The sequence below is a fragment of the Cajanus cajan genome, chromosome 5, assembly GCF_000230855.2.
Source record: "Cajanus cajan strain Asha chromosome 5, NIPB_CcT2T_4, whole genome shotgun sequence".
NCBI classification, from domain to species: domain Eukaryota; kingdom Viridiplantae; phylum Streptophyta; class Magnoliopsida; order Fabales; family Fabaceae; genus Cajanus; species Cajanus cajan.
In genome coordinates, this window is record NC_138521.1 from 62419900 (window position 1) to 62442229 (window position 22330).

Genomic DNA, 22330 nt, shown 5'->3' on the forward strand with positions numbered 1-22330 from the left:
ATATAAAAGAACATGTTTACATGGTATGAGTATTTCTATTTATGCATGGTTGTGAATTGTGATATATTTCTTCTCAAACCTTCCCTATATAATCTCTTACAATGTTGTCCAAGTGCGAAACAAGGGGCAAAAAAAAAATAGAATTGTGGAACATTTTATTGGAGAACAAGGAAGAAGAGATTACGAGTCCCTTTTTTACCACGTATAAAACAATTATTACACTCAGGCAAACACCTTCTCTTTTGCCTAGTTCTTACGGAATTTTCTTCTTATCTCTTTTTTATCTATTACAATCATGATTTTCTTTTTCTGTCAATCTTTCTTCCCTTCATTTACATGTTACATGATCTCAATCATTTTTACACTAACATATAAATAAGATTTTTAATTTACAAGAAAGAATTATTAGTACTTAATTATGTATTATATTAGTCTTGAAATATAATAGTTTTTCTTGAAAATGTTGTATATCTTCATAACTACTAAATCCACATAAAAATCGTGGTAGGATAATGTTGAGCCTTGAGATAAGGAACAACCTAGACTGTGACGGAGCTTAACAGTCGAGGGGGGTAACGTCATGTTTGAAATCCACAATAGAGAACTCTTTTTTTCTTCCTTCTTTTTGTCTGTTATTTGTTTACTTGGTTAAAGAAAGACTTGACGGTAGAAGTCTTGCAATGCTTATTTTCCATATAATGATGTTGATGGTTTTTTGGTTTTGACGATGTTGATTTGATACAATGACCAAGAAAAGCAAGTCTTGGGACACCATTTGCTTAAATTTAAACTAAGCAAGCCAATGTAATAGCAATTAGCAACTTTGCTTCTCCTTTCTCTCAATCTCAAATCATCAAGTTCTAGTTATGGATATGATTGCTATAATTATTACCTTCCTGGTGCTCATGTCTGCAGGCACAAGAGTTGAAACGAAGCAGATACAACCCGGTGACTCACTTGTCCCAAATAGTACTCCTGCTTGGTATTCTCCTTCTGGTGAATTTGCATTTGGTTTTTATTCGCGAGGACAAGGCAATGCCTTTGTCGTTGCAATCTGGTTCAATAGCCGGGGAAGCAGGACAGTGGTATGGACTGCAACGCGAGATGATTCTCCTGTCACCTCAAACGCAAAGCTACAACTAGCCATGGATGGTAAACTCGTACTAATAGATGAGCAAGGAGAAAAGGTTATTGCAGACAATGCTAGTGGAAAAGCTTCCTCTGCCTCCATGCTTGATTCTGGAAACTTTGCACTATACGACAATAATTCCAACACCATATGGCAGAGTTTCGATCACCCAACGGATACGTTGTTAGGGGGTCAATCTCTTCCTAATGGACATCAGCTGGTCTCTAATTCATCACAGAACAGCTACTGGAGTGGACGGTTTCGACTAAAGTTGCAGGATGGTGGAATTCTTGTTCTGTCTCCGGTGGACACAACTGACAAAAAATCGGATGCTTACTGGACCTCTAATAGCTCCACTAGTGCCTCCAGAACTCATCTTTCTCTCAACCGAACTGGATCACTGCAGATTATTAATGACATAGACGGGGGAATTACGAGTCTAGTAGAGGGTGATTCATATTTGCCTAACGACGGGAGCCACATCATTTATCGTGCAACCCTAAATTATGATGGGATATTTTGGCTGTATGCGCATTTTAAAAATGGTAGTGTCCACAAAGTGGGTAATTGGCCGGAAGAAAATGATTGTAAGGTTAAAGGTTTTTGTGGCCTCAACAGCTATTGCACACGCAAAGACATCCAACAACTGTGCACCTGTCTTCCTGGTTTTGACTTAATATATCCAAACGACACCACTATGGGCTGCAAAAGGAGCTTTCAAATGCCAGATTGTACAGGCGGGGAGACTGAGAAAGATGGCGCAACCTTTTATGAGATGAAGTCGATGGAGTATATTGAATTGGAGGATGATCATTATTTCATTGCTGAAATGTCACAAGACGACTGCTCCTTTACATGCTTGGCTGATTGCAGCTGTGAGGCTGCATTATATGACGGTAATAGCTGCATGAAACAGAAGCTGCCTTTGAGATATCTCAAAAGGACTAAAGAAAATAGTGCTGGAGTGCTATTATTGAAGGTGGGATACAACCTCAAGAACGGGACTGGGAATGATAATCCTGCGCCTGAACAACAACCTCCACCTCCAAAGACTACAAGTAACAAAGTAACTGTGCAGATTATTGTCATTACATCCGTATTTTCTCTGCTTTTATGTTCAACCCTTGTGATCTCCAGCCACTACATGTACAAGATTCGAATATTGAGGTATAAAAGGTTGATGGAGACTGGGAACGTGGGCCTCAATGAAGAGGTGACTCTCAGAAGGTTTTCATACAATGAGCTGAAAAGAGCCTCGAATAATTTCAAACAAGAGTTGGGAAAAGGTTCTTTTGGAGCAGTTTACAAGGGAGAGTTGCACAAGGGTAGGAGGTTGATTGCGGTGAAGAGACTAGAGAAGATGGTGGAAGAAGGAGAAAGGGAATTCCAAGCAGAAATGCGAGCCATTGGAAAAACCCACCACAGGAACCTAGTTCGCTTGTTGGGTTTTTGTGCTGAGGGTTCTAAAAGGCTTCTGGTTTATGAGTACATGCCTAATGGTTCCCTTGGAAACCTTATATTTGGGGCTCGCAATCATAGTGAGAGACGTACAGAATGGGATGAGAGAGTAAGAATAGCGATTGAGATTGCAAGAGGGATTATGTATCTGCATGAAGAGTGTGAGGCACCAATCATTCATTGTGACATAAAACCTCAAAACATTTTGATGGATGAGTTTTGGACAGCCAAGATATCAGATTTTGGACTAGCCAAACTTCTGATGCCAGATCAAACCAGAACCTTCACTGGAGCCAGAGGGACGAGAGGGTATGTGGCCCCGGAATGGCACAAGAACATCCCAATATCTGTCAAGGCAGATGTTTATAGTTATGGAATAGTGCTGCTGGAAATTTTATGTTGCAGAAGAAACATTGAAGTTCATGTCCCAGAACCTGAGGCGATTCTTCTCTCCAACTGGGCTTATAAGTGTTTTGTTGCCGGACAGCTTAATAAGCTTATTTTTTGGGAAGCCGTTGATAAAACTGTCGTGGAAAACATGGTTAAGGTGGCCCTTTGGTGTATCCAAGATGAACCTTTTCTGCGACCAGCAATGAAGAGTGTGGTGTTGATGTTAGAAGGGGTCACCGACATAGCAGTTCCTCCTTGTCCCAATTCTAATTCTGTGTGAATTTTCTCTGCCATGGAAATGTTGCAGCGTTCATGAATCATTTGTTTTTCAGTTTATTTGTTTATCGTCTGTTTTTTCTATTTTTGATAGAATCGTTTATCTTCTGTTACTTACTGTTGTATTCCTTTTCAGTCATAAACAAGGTAGCAAGCCGCAAGCTGAAGTAGTAATTTTCCATGTTAATTCATTTTTCAGCAGCAGATATATTTACTCTTTACTTACAACTTCAGTTTGACGGAACAAAGAAAAATTGACAAAATACACCAATATAGACAAAGAAGAAAAAGAAACAATTGACAAAGGTCGTTTGTTTTCCTCTTCGAAAAAAAATAAAATATCATCTATAATTTTTTTATTTGTTTAAATATTTGTATTATCATACAAGTTCGTAAGTTAGTGACATACAAATTTTACACTATTTTGATGATGAAAGTTCTATATCATTAAAACAAAAGAATAAATAAAAATTTATAATATATATAAATATATATTTTAAAAAATAAATACATAATGTTAGGATACAATCAAAATCTTATATCAATAAAATAAAAATTTATAAAACATATACATATTCCTGTAATTGAGAGGTCTTTTGAGTAATAACCAAAAATAAAATTATTTGATAATCAAAAGTAAAATCATGAATATATTCTTTCAAACAAATCAACATAAAATAATTCTAATAATTATATTAGTTTATAAAACACATACATACTTAAAATTTTAAATTCAAAACAGATAATATTTTATTATTAAAAAATTATATATATGAAATAATCTTATAAAAATAATAATATTATAATTCTTTCCTCTTAATATAAATATATTCTCTCAAATTGACATAAAATGACTCTAACACATAACCTATCAAATATTTCTATAAGCATCATGTGTCACGAATGCAAGTATTGTATTGGTATCTAATATGAAATACGGTAGTTTTTAAAGACTAAAGATACGCTGGGATAATTTTTTTTAATTATTTTTATGGACGGTACCAAATATATAGAAAACGGATATAATCTTACATTGCATCGGTTGTGGGCCTTGTGGCTGTTCATTACCAGCATTGTAATTTTTCTTTTAGATATTCACATAATAGATATTGAAATGTTATTAAATTTTTTAGGAAAAAAATTGGACATCCTAGAAAAATAAATAGTCGAGAAAAGTGATAGATTAACAAATATATATGATGTAATATGAAGAGGATAGAAAGAAAAAAAAAAGTGAAATATAATAAAATATTTAAAATATTTGAGTGTTTAAGTATCATCACTCTTTTTTTTAACTAGTAAAAAACTTGAGTACATGTAACACATTAATATGAAGTATGGATACTTAATAGTGTAGGACTTGTAACCAACAATTTCTTGTTCTGTGGGCATCCGAATTTGTGTCTACACCAGGAAACAGAAGGAGTGAGTGAAATATTAGTGATATAATATGACAATAAAAAAAATTAAAATCTTAATTTAGTCTCTTATAATATTTTTTTTTTAATTTAGTTTTATTTTAATTTTTTGTTTCAATTTGATCCTTAATAATTTAAATTAGTGTAATGTCAGACTTTTATCCAAATTATTTAAATGGAGTTAACAGTTGGTCATGTGAATGTCACGTAGATGTATAGGTGAATGTCAAGTTTCTTTAATGCATCTGGAACCAGAATGCCAAACACAAACAGTTAATGATTATAGTTCACGTCCGTGATTCTAAATCACGGTTGTGAATCGTGCAAGGAAAAAGATTCAAGGTACAAAGCATTTCAAACACTAGATTTGGTAATATTGTCAATGGAGATTGATAACTTTAATTGTTAAACATTTGGGCTATACAGTGTATCATTAAGGACAATGTAGTATATCACTAAGGACAATGGTAACAGGTTTTATTTCATTGTTAGTCAAACTGGAATGAACCACTTATTACCAAATCGACAATATATAGTCAAGGATGAAACGACATGGTATTTTTCTTTGAAGTCATTGACCAATGTACCCCAACAACAACAACATGTTATTGAGGAGGTACAACTTGAAGTAAAGGAAGAGGACACACAGGACCAACATTTCACCATACAATCACATGTACAGGTAGATAATGTTGATATCTTATCAGTCATTCAATGTTATATGGTGGATAAGATATATTATTGGCACTTTCAGCGTTATCCAGATGATTTCCCTTCTAGTAATTTCTTTGAACTTTCTTAATATATGTTATGTTATGAATTTTTGTTTTCAGTCTCTGAACCATATTTCTGTCTTTGAATTTATGTTATGTTATGAATTTTTATTTTCAATTTTTGAATCATAGTGCGACATTTTGTTGAATGTACGTATGTGGTTGGCGTTCTGGAACGGCCCATTCTGAATCCAGACCGGCCCGTTCTAAAATCAGAACGGACCGTTCTGGTTTCAGAACGACCCGTTCTGGTTTCAGAATGACCCGTTCTGCTACACTCGTAGTGTGTTAATTTTGCATCTGAAACGGCCCGTTCCAGATGCAAAATTAACACACAACATGTGCAACCAGAACGGGTCGTTCTGGTTTTAGAACGAGTCGTTCTAGTTCCAGGTGCATTAAAGAAATTTGGTATCCACTTATGCATCTACGTGGCATTCACTTGAAATCCACATGGCCAACAGTTAACTCCGTTTAAATAATTTGGACGGAAGTCCGACATTGCACTAATTTAAATTATTAAGGACTAAATTCAAACCAAAAATTAAAGTGAGACTAAATTAAAACAAAAAAATATTATAAGGGACCAAATCAAGATTTTAACCTAAAAAAAATATATTAAAAATGATATTTTTTTGATTCGTAATGGAAAATGACATGTTATTTGGGTCTTTACGATGCAAATTTTTTAAGTCATTACTTGCATAGTAATGTTTCCTTCACCTGAAAACTTGACTTGTTTCATACATAAAAAAACATAGTATCCGTCCAATCCAATGAGAGCAGTCATATGTTGATATTGAGGCCAGGGGTGGAGATACGTGTGTTGATGGGGGTGGCATTGGCCCTCGCAAAAAAAGTATACGCACACGAATATTTATATAGAGTATTATTTCAAAAGAAAAAAAAATACAAATATATTTCTTTATTTATTTCTATATGGATATTTTTCCGTCCTTTCTCCCTCCAACTGCTTGGATTCACATATGTTGATTGGTCTTGGTCTGGATGTCCTGACTCTAGGTATTCCATAAGCAATTATTGTGTTTTCTTTGAAGAATCACTTGCATACCAGCGTTCTAAGAAGCAAATGACAATTGCTTGATCATCCTCTGAAGCCGAATACGAGGCAATGAATTCTGCAATCTATGAACTTCAATTGCTCCAATTTCTGCTTGATGATTTTGGTGTGCGGTGTTATCGCCAATCTATACTACGATAGCCAGAGTGCTCCTTATAGATTTTCATGAACCCGCATTCTTAAAAACTGATAAGAATCATGACTTATGTAAACAACAGCTCTTACATAAACATAAAAATTGTCACTTCAATTGCTTCAAACAAAAAAACTAAACTACAAACCTTGTAAACAACTCATGTTATAAATTATCTCTAATTCTACAGACCAATTTTTTATATATGGCTCCTTGCGTCCTCGGTGTCTCGACCAAACTAATTTTATTACTTAATCTAACATGGTTTGTTAAACTTGTGAAGCTTTTAAACTTCAACACGTTTTCCACCAGTTATTCCCCTACGTTTCAATGTTTCATGATCACACAAACAATCGATTAATGTGCTCTATTTATTGTCAAAAAGAAAAAAAAATGGAAGGGGAGCAGGGCACTCATAAATATGACCTCCAAATGCGTCCTATAACATTGTAGTATGAAGCAGATGCGGAATACATAATTACATTACACACTGAATACTTGCGTCAACAAAATGTCAAAACATAACTTCTTTAAAATCCAGAGGTTTTATTATATGGGACCTATAATTCTATAAAATTAATTCCATCTTTACATTTAGTATCTTACATCTGTGTTAGTATCTAAGGCGTGCATAACAGAGGCATCCGATTTAAAAGAAAAAAGAGATGGCTAAATAGCCATCCCACAACATTGCTCTCAACGTAACCCAGCAGGTTACTTGGCTGCTTGTTCCAGAATCGGGATTTTCTTCCATGTTTCTTCTGAACCACTCATCTTCAACGGTGGCAATGAAAACATGCTGACTGTTGAGCTTCCACTTCTAATTTCCTGCAAAACATGCAAAGCTGATACGGTACTCTTCATATAAAGGCTCTCCATGTACTCGATCTCAGCTAATTCCTTAGGAATCACCAAACCATCACTCTTGGTAGTGGTTGAAGTTGAAGGATCACAACCTTCAACTTGGGCAGTTGTCTCGCCAGAAATTGGAGTAGGATCATTCAAAGGGAAAAGGCGGTCAAGCATGGTTTCACATTCCTTTACAAGCTTGTAGAGCAAATCAGTGGTAAAGAAAGGTTGTTGCAAGACTTTCTGAATGAAGGGCAAGCGAATGAGAGCACCAGTTCTCTTGTCATACTTCTTCAGTATTTTCACTAGCCCTGTGGAATGAAAATTGAGGTAATAATTAGATACCTGGAATGGAACAGTTGATTTAAAGAAAGAAATAGCATAGGTAACACATTCAGTGGTGGATCCATGTTTAAAACAGGGTGTGCACATGCATCCCACTATGAGAAAACTACATATAAATGTCTTGTGAATTTTATATACTTGAACCCACTGTCCCTAATTTATTTGATTATATATATTAAAATTTCATGATTTTAACATTTATGTTTTTTTCTTCATATAATGATAATTATTATTAATTTTTTATTTTCTTAAATAGATCCCCCCTGACTCAGGGTCCGCGATCTGCCAGTGAACACATTCTTCAATTTATGCTCTAAATAACTAACTTAAGGCTGATAACAGAAGCACATATCTTTAAAGCTAGATGATCTAAAAGTTGAGATCATGGTTTCCAGCTAAAAACTGCAGAGTAGCGATAAAGTAATCACGGAAAATCTGTTTGAAAACCACATATAGTTCACATTCCTATTCCATGTGCTTTTTGTAGCATTTTCAAACCAGAATCACTTTCTAATGGCAAGCGAAAAAAGTGAAACTCCTCTGTTTGATTGTTTATGCTTTAAGATGATGTGACCTTTGTATACTTTGCAACTGGAATATTTATGAAGATCAGCATCATATTTAATTCGAACACTGAGGGCATACTATTCTTGAAATAGCTTGTTTACCAAGTAGATAGAAGAATAAAAAGCCTAATTAAAGTGTATGAAAGGGGCTAGATGTTCAATTACAGAAACATGATCATGTTCAAAGTAAATTCTTTATTCCAAGAAAAGCAACATATGCTTTGTCCGCCCAACTTGCCCAGAAGAATTTTATGGAGCAATGGACAACTTGTTTTGGAAACGAATCCTATTCCATCTTATTACTCGATTCTTTTAATTGTACTTAGAAGTGCTACAACTCTAAAAAGAACCTTGGGCAAAGTTTGATAATGTAAAGAATGCAAATTTTGTTACATTTCAATATCAATAAAGAGAAAAGGCTAATATAATAGTATTATGTAATATGTATGGAAGTTGAAAGTACCTGTATAGTTAAGGGCGCTATAGTTTTCCAACAAGACCATCTCTCCATGGAAATCTACAATTTCCTTGTGGATTTTCATCATCTCTTCACTAGAATCCTTTACTTTGGCCACCCTATCTTGTAACTCCTGTACAATCCCACCATAACAAACATTAGAGCTTCCCGTTATCTAACTGTTTCATGAATATAGATCACCCTACAGCTACGCCCAATCCAAATAAAAATAAATAGATCATGCTCAATATGCCTAAAACCGCGCTTACGCTTACTCATAAACAATCAAAACCCTAAAAACACGGTCATAATAAGAAAAGCAAGACAAATTGACATTGCCAAATTGCAATAAGAAATCTTCACCGTGTTAACCAATGCAAACCCGATATATTATGATCACATCAAAATCCGTCATTCATGTTCATAGCCTGTGAATCTACCAATTTTCTTAGCTAATTAAAATTAAACTACACGACAATAACATAACAAGTTGGTATTTATTTAAAATTTTGAAGAAAAAAAATAACAAAAAACCGCGGAAAAGACCTAGATTTGAAAGAGATAGCCGGACAAATTAAAGTAGCGAAATTAGTTATTTATTTATTTGAAAGAGATCTTCGACGCAACGAAAGAAGACGTGATAGAAAGAGAAAGGAAGGAGAAATTGAGGAGAGTACCTTGAGTCTGATAATGTACTCTTCCTCCTTCTCGACGAAGAAGGTGTTGAATTTGTCGAGTTCATTCTCGAGCAAGTTCTGGAAGTCGGTCTCCTCCTTGGACGCGTCGGCGGCGGTGGCGTCGGACTTGAGGCGTTTGGTGGGGCGGTCATCGGCTGCGGGAGGGTCGAATTGCTTGAGCTTCTTCTTGAGGTCTTTGTAGGAGAGGAACTTGTCGCGCCATTCGGGAAGGGTTTTCTCGATCTGGCTGCTGAGGCTCTTGCCGAATTTCATGGCTTTCCGTCAAACAATTTTATTTTTGGGAGAGGAAGAGAATAGTTTGTGTTTGCGTTTGTGTGTTGTGAGGATGAGACGAAGGTGAGAGGAGGAAAAGGAGAGAGAGGAAGGGGTGATATAACGGTTGGAGGGAGGGAATATTCGAAGGGTATTGCTGGAATATCCATAAAAAAGAGTATATTTGGGGTTTTATTCCTTTCGCTCTCTCTAATCACTCTGTACCAAGGAACGAGAGAAGAGTCCAGAGTGGTTGTTTTTGTTGTGTTGTCGTGCTGTCACTGTGTGCTGTGTGCTCTACATCTGTGCATTTCAATATCATATTTTACTTGTCTAATGTACCCTATAAATGTTTATTTTTTTATAATTATAATTTTTAATCAAGTGAAAGGTATTAGACTGGATCAACCAAATAATACAATAAAGTGGAGATACAAATAAAAGTTACACGTGATATAACATAAAAAATTTCAAATTATATAAATATAAATATAGATTTAATTAAAAAAAATATTATTATTGTATGACAATTAAAAATAATAAAAATATTCAGAGATTATTACATTTATAAAAAAAAATATTTTATTGTGTAAGAATAAATTAAAAGAATACAAATTTTTAAATTGAATGAATTATCAATATATATATATATATATAATATTTTATTCTTAAATAAGTTGTTTGTAAAAATATCTTAAATAAGAGTATTTATTAGCAACTTTCATTAGAGTGTGCATAATATAAGAAATAATAAGTAATGATTCTTAAATAAGTAGCATTATTTATGTCAAGGTAGAATAATTTGAGAGTAAGTCTACCATAATATTAATTATCATTACTAGGTCACTTATATGATTAGTTTGTCAATTATCCTTTAAATACTACGCCCTTCAGGTACTTAGTTATAGATTTTAGTCCCTAATCTTGTACATCACTCTATTTTGGTTATTTTATGCATGTATACATCAACCTTGCTCACACATGGATCAATAGTTGCCCACTTATAACTAGTATGCCTTGATCTAGCTCGTATACCGCATCAACTAAGGTTTTAAAGGAAATTCAATTATCCTCTTCACGAGTCAATTTCTCAAGAAAAGATTTTCAACAAATTTGAACATTCAAAGCACTACAACTCAATATCCCCACAATAGGATGTGAAACTTTAAAATAACCTTTCTTTTAATCCTAAGTCAATCAACACGGTACAACTTTAATGTCTAAAGTGTGCTCAACTCAACTACTCAACAAAATTATACAACTCAGTTCAACTTTCAACAATTCAAATAAATAACATGCAACTTAACTCAACAAAATCAACTATACACTATCCTATATCAATGTATAAAGATTCAATATCATGCATCAATTTACATTATACAACACAACTCAATCATCATGCAACATGTTATAGGTCTAACTCTCTTATATGTTTTCACCAATTTTATCATAAAACAAGTTAAATACAATACAACTTGCATCCAACACTATTCAACTCACGCCCGGTTCCATATAAGGCAAGGACTCTCTATCTCGTCCATGCCTGACGCCATTCGATCCGCACCCGACATGGATTAGGTAGAGACCCTTAGGATCTCATGTCTACCATGACAAAAACCCACGCACAACCCCCAACGAGATAAAGAGCCTCTCGAGTTGATCCACATCCAACGTCACTCCATTAACGCCTATTGTGATTCTAACTTGAGACAATTTTCTCCCTCATACTCAATGTCACTCCTCTTGCGCCTGGCGTTAATATAGGTAGAGTCAATTCTCTCACCTCATGTCCGTCATTCAAATCATGTCCGATGTCAGTTCAACCTGAAACAATTCTCTCTCCTGGCGCTTGATGCCACCAATCTTGCACCATACGTGAGCTAAACAAAATATCCTTGGTTGAATTACACCCAACACCATGAAGACGCACTCAACGCAACAATGAGTTATACGCTCGATAGATCACGATTTTGACTCAAACTACCTAAAAAAACAGGAGAATCCAACATGTAATGCACTACAATACACCAACAACAACTTGAATCCACTTAGAACAATAACATGCATGCACAAATTATTGCAAAACATTAATTTTAATCAACTTAGTCAAGAAAACACCAAAAACCCAATTTCAAGATTCAATCTTATCCAAAATCAACCAACATAATTACGAATCTAGCAATAACAAGTGTCATGCAGCTTCACAATTCAACAATACTTGGAAATCTAACTTTCCTTACCTAAAAAATCTCTAAACCAAGAGGAAGAGGAGGAATAAGGAAGAAGAACTCTAAGCTTTGAGAAAAGCTCCTCACCAACAATAAACCCTTAGCTCCAACAGCTCGGGTAACTGACAAACTACTCCATTACAAGTCTCTACAACTCTAAGGGCTAAAAAGAAGAAAAAAAGGTTCTTAAAAATCAAAGTTCCTCTCTCTAAGTTTATGGAAAATAAAATTTATGAAGTTCAACTTTAAAAAAAAAAAATTAAGTATTATTCTCTTTAGAGTCAAACTAGACCTCTCTACTTATAAAATCCTAAATTATCTAAAACTTATTAAGAATTTCTTAATTCTAAAGTTTCTTAACAATTGAATACAATTTTTTTTTTATAAAAACAACACATAAAAAAAATGTACAATGTTACAATACAAAAGCATAACTTATTTATTTAAAAAAAAAAACACTTTAGTTTGAACTTGCCATATAAAACAAATTGACAAAACAACAAAAATTGATTTGAAATTAAAAGTTAATGCAATGGTTAAAAGATTTTGCAAAAGCATAACGTTGACATTGATTTTTTTCGCAATCAGAAAATGTTGAGATAAATTTCACTGGAGTTGAAACTTATCATGAATGTTATAACCATAGTTAACAAAAACGCATGCATTGATAGCATTGTAACAAAAGTTGACAAAAGAACAAATTGTTTTGAAATTGAAATTTAATGTCATGTTTTGATAGAGAATTTTAAAAGTATTTAATTTTTAGTGAATTTAAAATATATTAGGTGAAATGTTTTTTGGATAACAAATTTAGAAGAAAAATAATTACTAATATTTATTAAAGTATTTTGACTATTTAAATTATAGAATTTTAAATTTTTCTAAAAAAAGGTTTGAATTTAAAATTTTTCATACTTTTTTCTTTCTTGACTCACTTATATATCGCTTATCTCTTATCTCTCACTATTTTATCTCTTCTCTCCCCTCTCTCTTCCATTCTCCTATCTCTCTTTCATTTTTCTTTTTTATTTCTTTTTTTTTCCTCTACTCCTCTCTATCTCTCTATCTCTTCTCTTTTTTCTCTCTCCATTCTCTTTCTTATTTTGATCCCTTATAGGTTTGTCTTTCTTATTTTACCTTTTTTTTCTATAATTTATTTTTCTTCTTTCTTCCCTTTCTCATCTCTTATTACCTTTTCTTCCCCTCTCCCGATTTTGTTTATTCCCTTTTTCTTTCTTTTATCTCTCTCTATCTCTTATCCCTCCCTATATTATCTCATGTTTTATTTTTTCTCTTAACTCTCTTTTCTTTATGTTTTGTTTGGGTAAAGAGGGAAGTTTAAAAGAAAAAAGTATAATAGAATTATTGGAATACAAACAATATGTCTCACATTATTAGGAAAGAAAGAGAGATAACGGCTTACAAAGCACACACATGCCTCATTTGTTTGAGATTTTTTAGATAATGATAGGGATGACAGATAAATAGATTGTATAAATTTTTAGACAGGTCATAATGGATCAAATAAAAATAATCCATTTAGATCCATTAAAAATTTATATAAAAATTCAATCTATCTAATATTCATTTAAAGCAAAAAAAATTCATTCAATTTATTTATTAACAATTTTTTCATAGATAAATATTCCATCTATCCATAAAAGTAATGTTTTAAACATTAAATAATTTTTTTATTTTTAAAATATTTTATTTCTCTTTCTTTTCTTTATAAGCCATTATATTCTTATATGATCTTTTAAATTTCATAAAACTTTTTTATGTCAAAATAGTTTTTTAAATTTCAATCTAATATACATCTCATATTGTAATTCAATGAATTTAAAAAAACTAATGGATGAGTCACTAATCATCCATAAAATTAAATTAATAAATTAAATCTGATCTATTTTTTATTCTTACTATAATAGATGAATTGAATGAGTTTACTTGTAAATGGATCGAATGAATGATGGATAAATAGATTTATTTGCCACCTATAAATAATAACTAAAGCAAAGTCACGAAAGTTTAGACTTATAGTGGACAATCTTGTTTCAATATGTAAATGTGTGTTGATTTTTGTTGCACAATTAGATATATTGCTCTTCTTGAAACATATATTCCACAAAAATCATTGATCAAAAATCTATCGAGAATGAGAGAAGTGTGAATAAATAGAAAATGAGTAAATTTTTAAGGTATTTAGATTGAGAGAAGTAGAAGATAAAGAAAAAGTTAAGTTTTATCATCATTAATTTGATTGGATAGAAAAGTGGAGAAAAAGAAAAAAAAAACTTTTAGAAACAGTTTTGCCCTTAATATATATAAATTTTATGAAAAATATATAATACTAAGGTTTAAATTTTAATTTTAAAACGGTCCCATAATTTTATCATTTGATTCTCATTTTTTCTCTCATTCAATAAAAAAATTTGTTTTTAGGTGAGGCCCATTTTTTTTTTCCTTCTATACTTCTCTCCTAAAACAAAGACATGCTATTACTTTTTTGGTCCACTTCTCCCTTATCAACTTCTACGCAAGCAAACAAAAAGTTAATGTTAACGTAAAAATATCAAATTTTAAATTGTTAAATATTTTAAATCACTTAAACTAAGGATTTCCAGCATTTGTAACACTGTATTGTTAAATACAAGAACAATAGTGTTATTTTAAGCAATCTGCAAAGAATTGATAAATAAATAAAAAAATCTGCAAGGAAAGCTGAAAAGGTAGGTAATAATGTAATATAGTTTAAATTTGAGGGAAATTTGTAGGATGGTCGCTTATTTTTATAAATTTTTCAGTAAGTTACTAAAAAAATAATTAATCTGTGAAAATTTGGTGAGAAGGTGAAAGAAAGGGAAGAAAAAGGGAAGAGGGAGGGAAGGTTTGGTTTGACAATTTACGAGACATGGTATAATTCGAAGGCATTTGGAATATCCTCATAGTGTGGACTGTGGTGTGCTATTTGTTTGTTGCGTTGGTTCTCCAAAACGACGACGATTCCAAATATAATTAAATAAAAGTACATCTAGCCTACAACTTCTTCGCTACCTGTCCCCTGGCTACTTGTTACGTGTTAAAATCCGCATCTTTTTATGGATATTCTGCATAAAAATACACAAAGGTTTTTAATTATTTAATGTTGGATTTGCACCATCAAAGATTTTGTGAAGACAAAAGTAGAAGAGAAACACAATAAGTATAAAAAAATTTGAAAAAGTAGACAGAAATTAAAAAAAAAAAATGTACGTTGTAAATAAATATTTGGCTTTAATATACTAATATATGTATGAGAATTGCTAATCAACTCTTACTCTTTTATAAACTCTTTTTTGTAAAAAAAAAATTTAAAAAAACCTACTCTTTTATAATGAAGTATATTAACAATTTATATTTAAATATTATGTTAAAAAAACTCAATTTTTAAATGGGTTTAATACTTCTTTGCATTATTTCATATAAATCTTATTATCCTAGGAGAGTTATTTTTTTCTCCACCAATTTTTTTTTCTTTGTCTTTTATCATTTCCTAAACAATAAAAAATGTTCAGTCTCTCTCAAACTTTTTTTTCTCTATATTTTCATTTCTCCAAAATCATCCTAAACAGACATACACTAAAATCATTTTACTTGAGTAACTTACTATTTTTCTGTTGTATGTATAACATCGTTTTAACTCCTTCACTTGAATTAAAAAAAAACTAATTTAGTTATTAGTATTCATTTTGTTTATAATTTTGTACTGACTTTGGAAAATTACCATTTTAATATTGGGTCTCATTTCATTCTAAGTTGATGTAATTAGAGGATGTTTGAAATTCAGTTAAAAAAACTCAAAAATACTTTTATTACTAAAACAACATTATTTTTCCTTTTTCATTTTGTGCATTGAAATTCAAAACTATGTTTATTCATATGAATGTTATATTTTTATTAGAGAATAATGTCTTTAATATTTTTTTTTCTTTTTAAGATAGACTTGATGTATTTTTATTAGAAATATGTTGAATAATATATGAATAGGTGTAATTGAAACCATGAAGACCAACATAGAATTCATTTACTCTAGTCAGAGTATGAGCAATTGAATTAGTGTTAGGGTTATGTTATAATATTTGCACCATAGAAATATATTTAGCAAGAGCAAGGTTATATAGTATTATTTATTGAATTACTTAGGGTATTTGTACACATATCTCCGCATTTGTTTGATATTATTCACTTTAGACCTAAGTTCTTTTAATTTTATTTTTGATTATTACCCAAAAAGCCTATAATTAATATACCAATTGTGTTTTTATAAACCTTCATTTCTCTTCTTGTTTTTATGATGTAGGACATTATTTATATCCGAATAAGCATCATCTCAAACAAAGGACCTAAACTCCCATTCAAAATAATCTATCTATATATTTTTTTGTTTGTTTGTATGGATTATTGGTTGCCATCAAATCCAACCAGCAACATTTATATTGCATTGTTTGTTTGTTTATATAGGTTATGGGTCATTGATTGTCATCAAATTTAACCACCGACTCTGATACTACTGTTCGGGTTATGTTATGGTATTTGTCAAAGAGGGATATGTTTATTAAGATGATGGTTATATCGCATTGTTTATCAAATTATTAAAGGTATTTACACACACATCTTCACATTGATTTGCTATTATTCACTTTGGGCCCAAGCCTTCATTATTTTGTTTTTGGTTATTATCCAAAAAGCTTTTAACCAATAAAGTGTATGTGTGCCTTATAAAACCTTTATATTTCTTCTTATTTTTATGATGTGAGACCTTGGTTGTATCTAAAAAATTAATGTGTTTAGATATAAAGTTAACATCCCAATTTGTCAAACTACTTAATACTTTGGATGCACTAATTCACTAATGTACCAAATTCAAAGAAAATAGTATTTCAATCTATTGATTGGGCATGTGTGTTTCATGAAGCTACTAAAGAGATGCATGGTGAATCTTTTAAACTAGCCCCATTGATGCCCCCAATATTTACCATGGATCCTCAAGCTTCAAAAATGAATTAAAAATGATAGAAATAAAGATAATACGATGAACCGCTCCTCTAGGAAGATAAGCAAGAGGTGAAGAACTTGTCACACGAAGTAATTTATTAATTAAAGTTCATAAGAAAGAAATGCTCTAAGATGAGAGCTATGAGCTTTTGAGAAAGAATTTTATAAATCAAATTCTTATTTCACTCAAAAGTGATGAAATTACGTAAGGAGAAGTCTATTTATAAAGTTTGGTAGTTTGTAGTGTAAGTTAAGGTAATCATGGTTATGGGTAACCAATGTTAGGTTAACTTTTATTGAAGACTACTAACTCTAGTTACGTTTTAAAATTTGAATTTTCCTCCTAAAAATGCAACTATCTTAAATCTACCACACGACAAGGTATAAAAGGTGTGACTAGATGTCAAGATCCTATTAAAAGAGCTTATGAGAGCATGTCACATGATAAGATATTAAAAGTGTGACTAAGTGTGACACATGTGACTTGTTGGAGTTTGAATGAACCATGAGAGATGTAGTATACTCCTCTTGGATGTCCACCTTGGGGCTATGTGCTCCCCACTCTCTTATGGGTAGGGATGGCAAAAATACCCGCACTCGCGGGTATCTGCGGGTAAAACCCGTTACGGATAATAAATGGATAGACTAATTGGGTACCTGCAGATAATGGGGACGGATAATTTTTTACCGTTTATAAATGGGGCGGGGGCGGGTATAATGATATTCATACCCGCGGATACTCGTTTAATAATATTTCTTAAATATCCTAATTATCCTTGTACCACATAACCCTAAAACTATACTCTCTCATCTTATTTTCTTACAAAAGTGAGGTTGATGAAGTTACCAACATGTGTTAAGCATGTTATAGAATTATGTTGGATGTAATTTGATTAATTTTCTATCTTTGATTGGGCCAATAAGATTTATGTATTTTTAGTTGTTTACTTTCGTTTGAAATTATGAGATTGAATAATTGAGTTATGTAACATGAGACTTTCACTTACTTATGAGATTGATGTATTTTAAGTTATTGATTATCTTGCATTTTTATTATTATTTTAACAAAATTAACGTTAAATACAAGTTCAAAATTAACATTGAATTTTTTTTAATATTTCAATGACATTAAATATAAACTTAAAATTATTTATAATATAATTTTTTTAATTTCTTAAAAAATTTATAAATATCCATGGATATTCGTGGGTATTCAAGAAATTCATAGATACTCGCTTAATGGATACCCGCGCGGATATGGAGTGGGTATGGAGTCAATTTTCATCTAGGGGGCGAGGACGGGTTTACTATTACCCGCCCCCATGGGGCCCCATTGCCATCCTTACTTATGGGTCAATCAATATGAATAAGCACATATACCATTACTAATTACATCCCCTATCCCTTAAATATTAATTACACCCCGTAAAAAATATTACAAGAAAATAAATTCCTACATTATTTAACTCAGAAAATAAAAAGCTCAAAAATTAATAAAATATTTATAAAAAAATTATTATAAAGAAAAGAAAGTAAACTACTAAAAGTGACCCAAGTCTTACCCACTCCTTTTGGTTCCTTTTGGACTTAGTCCATTTAATAATTTCTAATACTTTTTTCATGAAAAATTAATTTAATCATTTTTGTTAATTTTTAATTTTAACATAATAAATTTTTATAATTTATATTATATTATTTTAATATTTTTTTTTATTTTAGATATAAATTATTGTTTATGTACGTTGTTATATTTTATTAAAATATAAGTATAAATATTATGTTATATTTAGTTTAAACTTTAAAGTATATATTGAATGTTAAAACACTTATAAATAATATTTTATTTTAATTTATAATGTTATAGAATAATAACATTATTTTTTATATTAATAATAATTATTTTTATTTTATTAATATTAATTTAATTATGATTCAGTCACAGTAAAATTATTACACTTTAAATTAATACCCATATTAATTTAATGATCTGTCCGTTCTAAAAAATTATTCATTCTATTTTTTTTATAGTTGTTTTTGTCAGTATTTATTATTTTTTTTATTGTCATTTTTTTAAAAATAATAACTTTTTTTTTTCATTCTTATCATTGATAATTAATGTATGTTTACTTAATAATGTATCTATTTATTTTTTAATATATCTATTATTTCTCCAACTACTTAAAAAATATAACAGAAAAATAGATAATAAATATTTTAAAATACTAAAATATCAATATTTTTTTAATTATCATGTATAATCTTAAACGAAAATAATAAAAAAAAACACAGAAGTATTAGGTATTTGATGAGCATATGATATAGGTAAATTGTGAGCAGAAAAAAAAGGCATAGCTTTGGCATATTCCGTTTGAAGAACCTTTATTCTCCATTGGGACTCTAGCCATGCTCCAATCAAAGCTTGGGGTCCACCATTGCTCCTCCTTATCTTCCCCTATTCTTCTACGTTAATTAATTCGCACATGATCGATGTTTTTTTTTTTTTTTTTTTTTTTTCTCTCTCCTTCTAAGTCTAGATTATTCTTATAATTTTGTATCGTTGCCACTAGATATCATTCTTTACTTAACTGCCAGGGTTTATCTCATACTCTCAAATCAAAGCGTGTATTCTTTTTCTTTTTTATTCCAACTAAAACGGGACGTATTTAGAAGTGAACTTAAAATTATAGTCGCAACTCGGAACCCCTTACCCTTTATTTAGATGCCACAAAAACAAAGGAGGAGAAAAGTACAAAAGAAAAGACAAAATAAGTGAAAAAGTAAAATAAAAATATACTGCTTAAATTAAAATAAATAAATAAACTTAATATTTTTTCCACTTGCTTGATTAGGTACATATGAAGAATTTATTTAATAAGTTTATTTAAATTTATTTTACCCAATAATTTATATTTTATTAATATATGAACGATGGATCAGGTCCACAAACTTTTTAAAAATTATAAAAATCATTTAATACTTGATATTATTAATTTAAATTAATAAATAATTATAAAAATAATTTATACGTTAACTTGAATTAATAAAATAAAATATTAAATAATTTTTAAAAATTATAAACTTTATCTGTGCATTAAGAATTTTTAATTTAATAGTTAATTCATTGAAATTTAATATATAACATGAGTTATTAAATAAAATAAATTTAATTAAACTTATTCTTTGAATAATAAAACTTCTTCTCATAAATTATATATTTAACTATTTTCTTTTTATATTGTTTATCTTTAATTATAACGTAATTTTTCAAAAAATAATAATTAAATAATTTGATATAATAAACCAACATTCTTTCATAAAATCACTCTTTTTTATAAAAAAAAAATAATTAGAATGTAGTATTAAATATATATATATATATATAGAAAATGCACTAATAAATAAATTGTTATTAAAAAAAATCAATGCCTATGTTAATATTCAAGGATATAAATATCTTGAAATAAATGAAAAGCAAATCCAAACTGACATGTAATATAAAACAAAAAGAATAAGGAATAATATTTATACCATGATAATATAATAAAAATTTTACTTTAATTTTAATCCTTCAAATTTAAGTTATATATTTTTGTGATCTCTCAAATTTAAAACATGTATTTTTAGTCTACATAATCTCAAAAACTATTGTTTGGGCCCTCAAATATTTTAAATATTGTATTTTTAGTTCCCAATATATATATATATATATATATATATATATATATATATATATATATATATATATAAACATGCTACCTCTGTCTCTACTCATAAGATCTATAAGCTAAATTACACTTTTTAAGAAAATTACTAGTTTTGTTTTTATATATGAGTCAAATACCTAATTTAAGAAGATTAGGAAAAGTTGTTAATTCAATATTAATAACAATAAATTTGTCATATATATATATATATATATATATATATATATATATTTTAAATTACTCTTCTATTACTTTCTTTTTTTTAATCAATATTCATATATTTTATAACCAAGTTGACTACATATCCTACACTATTTATTTATTTTAATTAATATTTATTTTTTCCTAACTAATTAAAATACATGTTCTTTAAAAGTTTACAATTAATGCATTTTACTAAACTAAGAGGATATATTTTAATTAGGAGTATTTTAATCTAAAAATTAATTAATATACAAGATAATATGAATTGGTATTATATATTAAAAGAACAAATAATAGTTCTAAGTAAGTTTGGTCTTATAAATAGAAATAAAGGTAATAATAAATTTATTTAAGAGTATTAAATTTATTAATAATTTAAACTATTTTTCCAAAATTAACTTTTTTCTCTTTTCACTTAATTATTTTTCATCTAATTGATGTATGTTTGGAAGAAATATGATATGTCTATTTATCTTCTTCACTTCTAATAAGAGAGGATTTTTATCCAATTAATTTCAAACATTTATATCTTTTGTCTAAAAGAGTTATTACTCAAATAAGAATATTTTGTAAGAGATATAATTAATGCAACTAATAATTAGAAGTCTTATAAAAAAACAAGTAAAAAAATTAAAAAGTCTTATATATAAGATGGAGGTAATATTATTTTAGTCCTCTCAATTTGTCATTATCAATTATAAAATTAGTGAATAAAATGATATATTTTTTAAAATTATAAAAATTAAAATGATAAATTTTAAATTTGATGAAATAAAATAATAATTTTTGATATTTTTACTAAAAACACAAATTTTATATTTGAGAAAAAAGAAAAATATATACTCTAAATTTGAAAAACTAAAATTATAATTAAGAGAAAAAATTAATTAAACGTACTTACAACTACTTAAGACTGTTTTTTTTTTTACACCAATCACTTGAGACTGTTATTTAATTACAAATTGCAATACATGTAAAGTTTATTCCTTTTAATATTTACCTTATGTTGAGAAGAGGTGAGTGAGTAATAAGAGAATAATACCATCTAATATTTTTTATCAATTAATAATCTAATAATTTACGCTAATAATATACGAAAATAAACATTATAATAAAATTAGTGAAAGAGACACTCTATCCATCTTAATATTTAAAAAAAAAGTTAAAATATTGACTTTCACTGCCATTTTATATTGGTTCCAACTCCAAGAGAGCCTTGGACTTGAAACCGGCCTCCCGTTAATTATTTATTTGTTGTATGCTTATGCGTTTTTGTTCTTGTATTTTAGATTTTTCAGTGATCGGTGTTCTTAAAGTTTCTGTTATCTTGTCATT

The 22330-nt window shown here is 29.8% G+C and overlaps 2 protein-coding genes across 2 annotated transcripts; one reads left to right on the forward strand and one right to left on the reverse strand.

The window, feature by feature from the left end:
* The first annotated feature begins 141 nt into the window (after positions 1 to 141).
* On the forward strand, positions 142 to 3451 carry LOC145958412 (G-type lectin S-receptor-like serine/threonine-protein kinase LECRK1). The gene has a single exon (XM_083075617.1). The coding sequence runs from the start codon at positions 867 to 869 to the stop codon at positions 3255 to 3257; it is 2391 nt and encodes a 796-aa protein (XP_082931743.1). The 5' UTR covers positions 142 to 866; the 3' UTR covers positions 3258 to 3451.
* A 3629-nt stretch (positions 3452 to 7080) lies between these two features.
* SPX1 (SPX domain-containing protein 1) lies at positions 7081 to 9954 on the reverse strand. Its single transcript, XM_020373382.3, has 3 exons — positions 9553 to 9954; positions 8882 to 9008; positions 7081 to 7818 (listed from the first exon to the last, which is right to left on the reverse strand). Exons 1-3 carry the CDS (start codon positions 9823 to 9825, stop codon positions 7373 to 7375), a joined length of 846 nt encoding a protein of 281 aa, XP_020228971.1. The 5' UTR covers positions 9826 to 9954; the 3' UTR covers positions 7081 to 7372.
* Positions 9955 to 22330: the final 12376 nt, after the last annotated feature.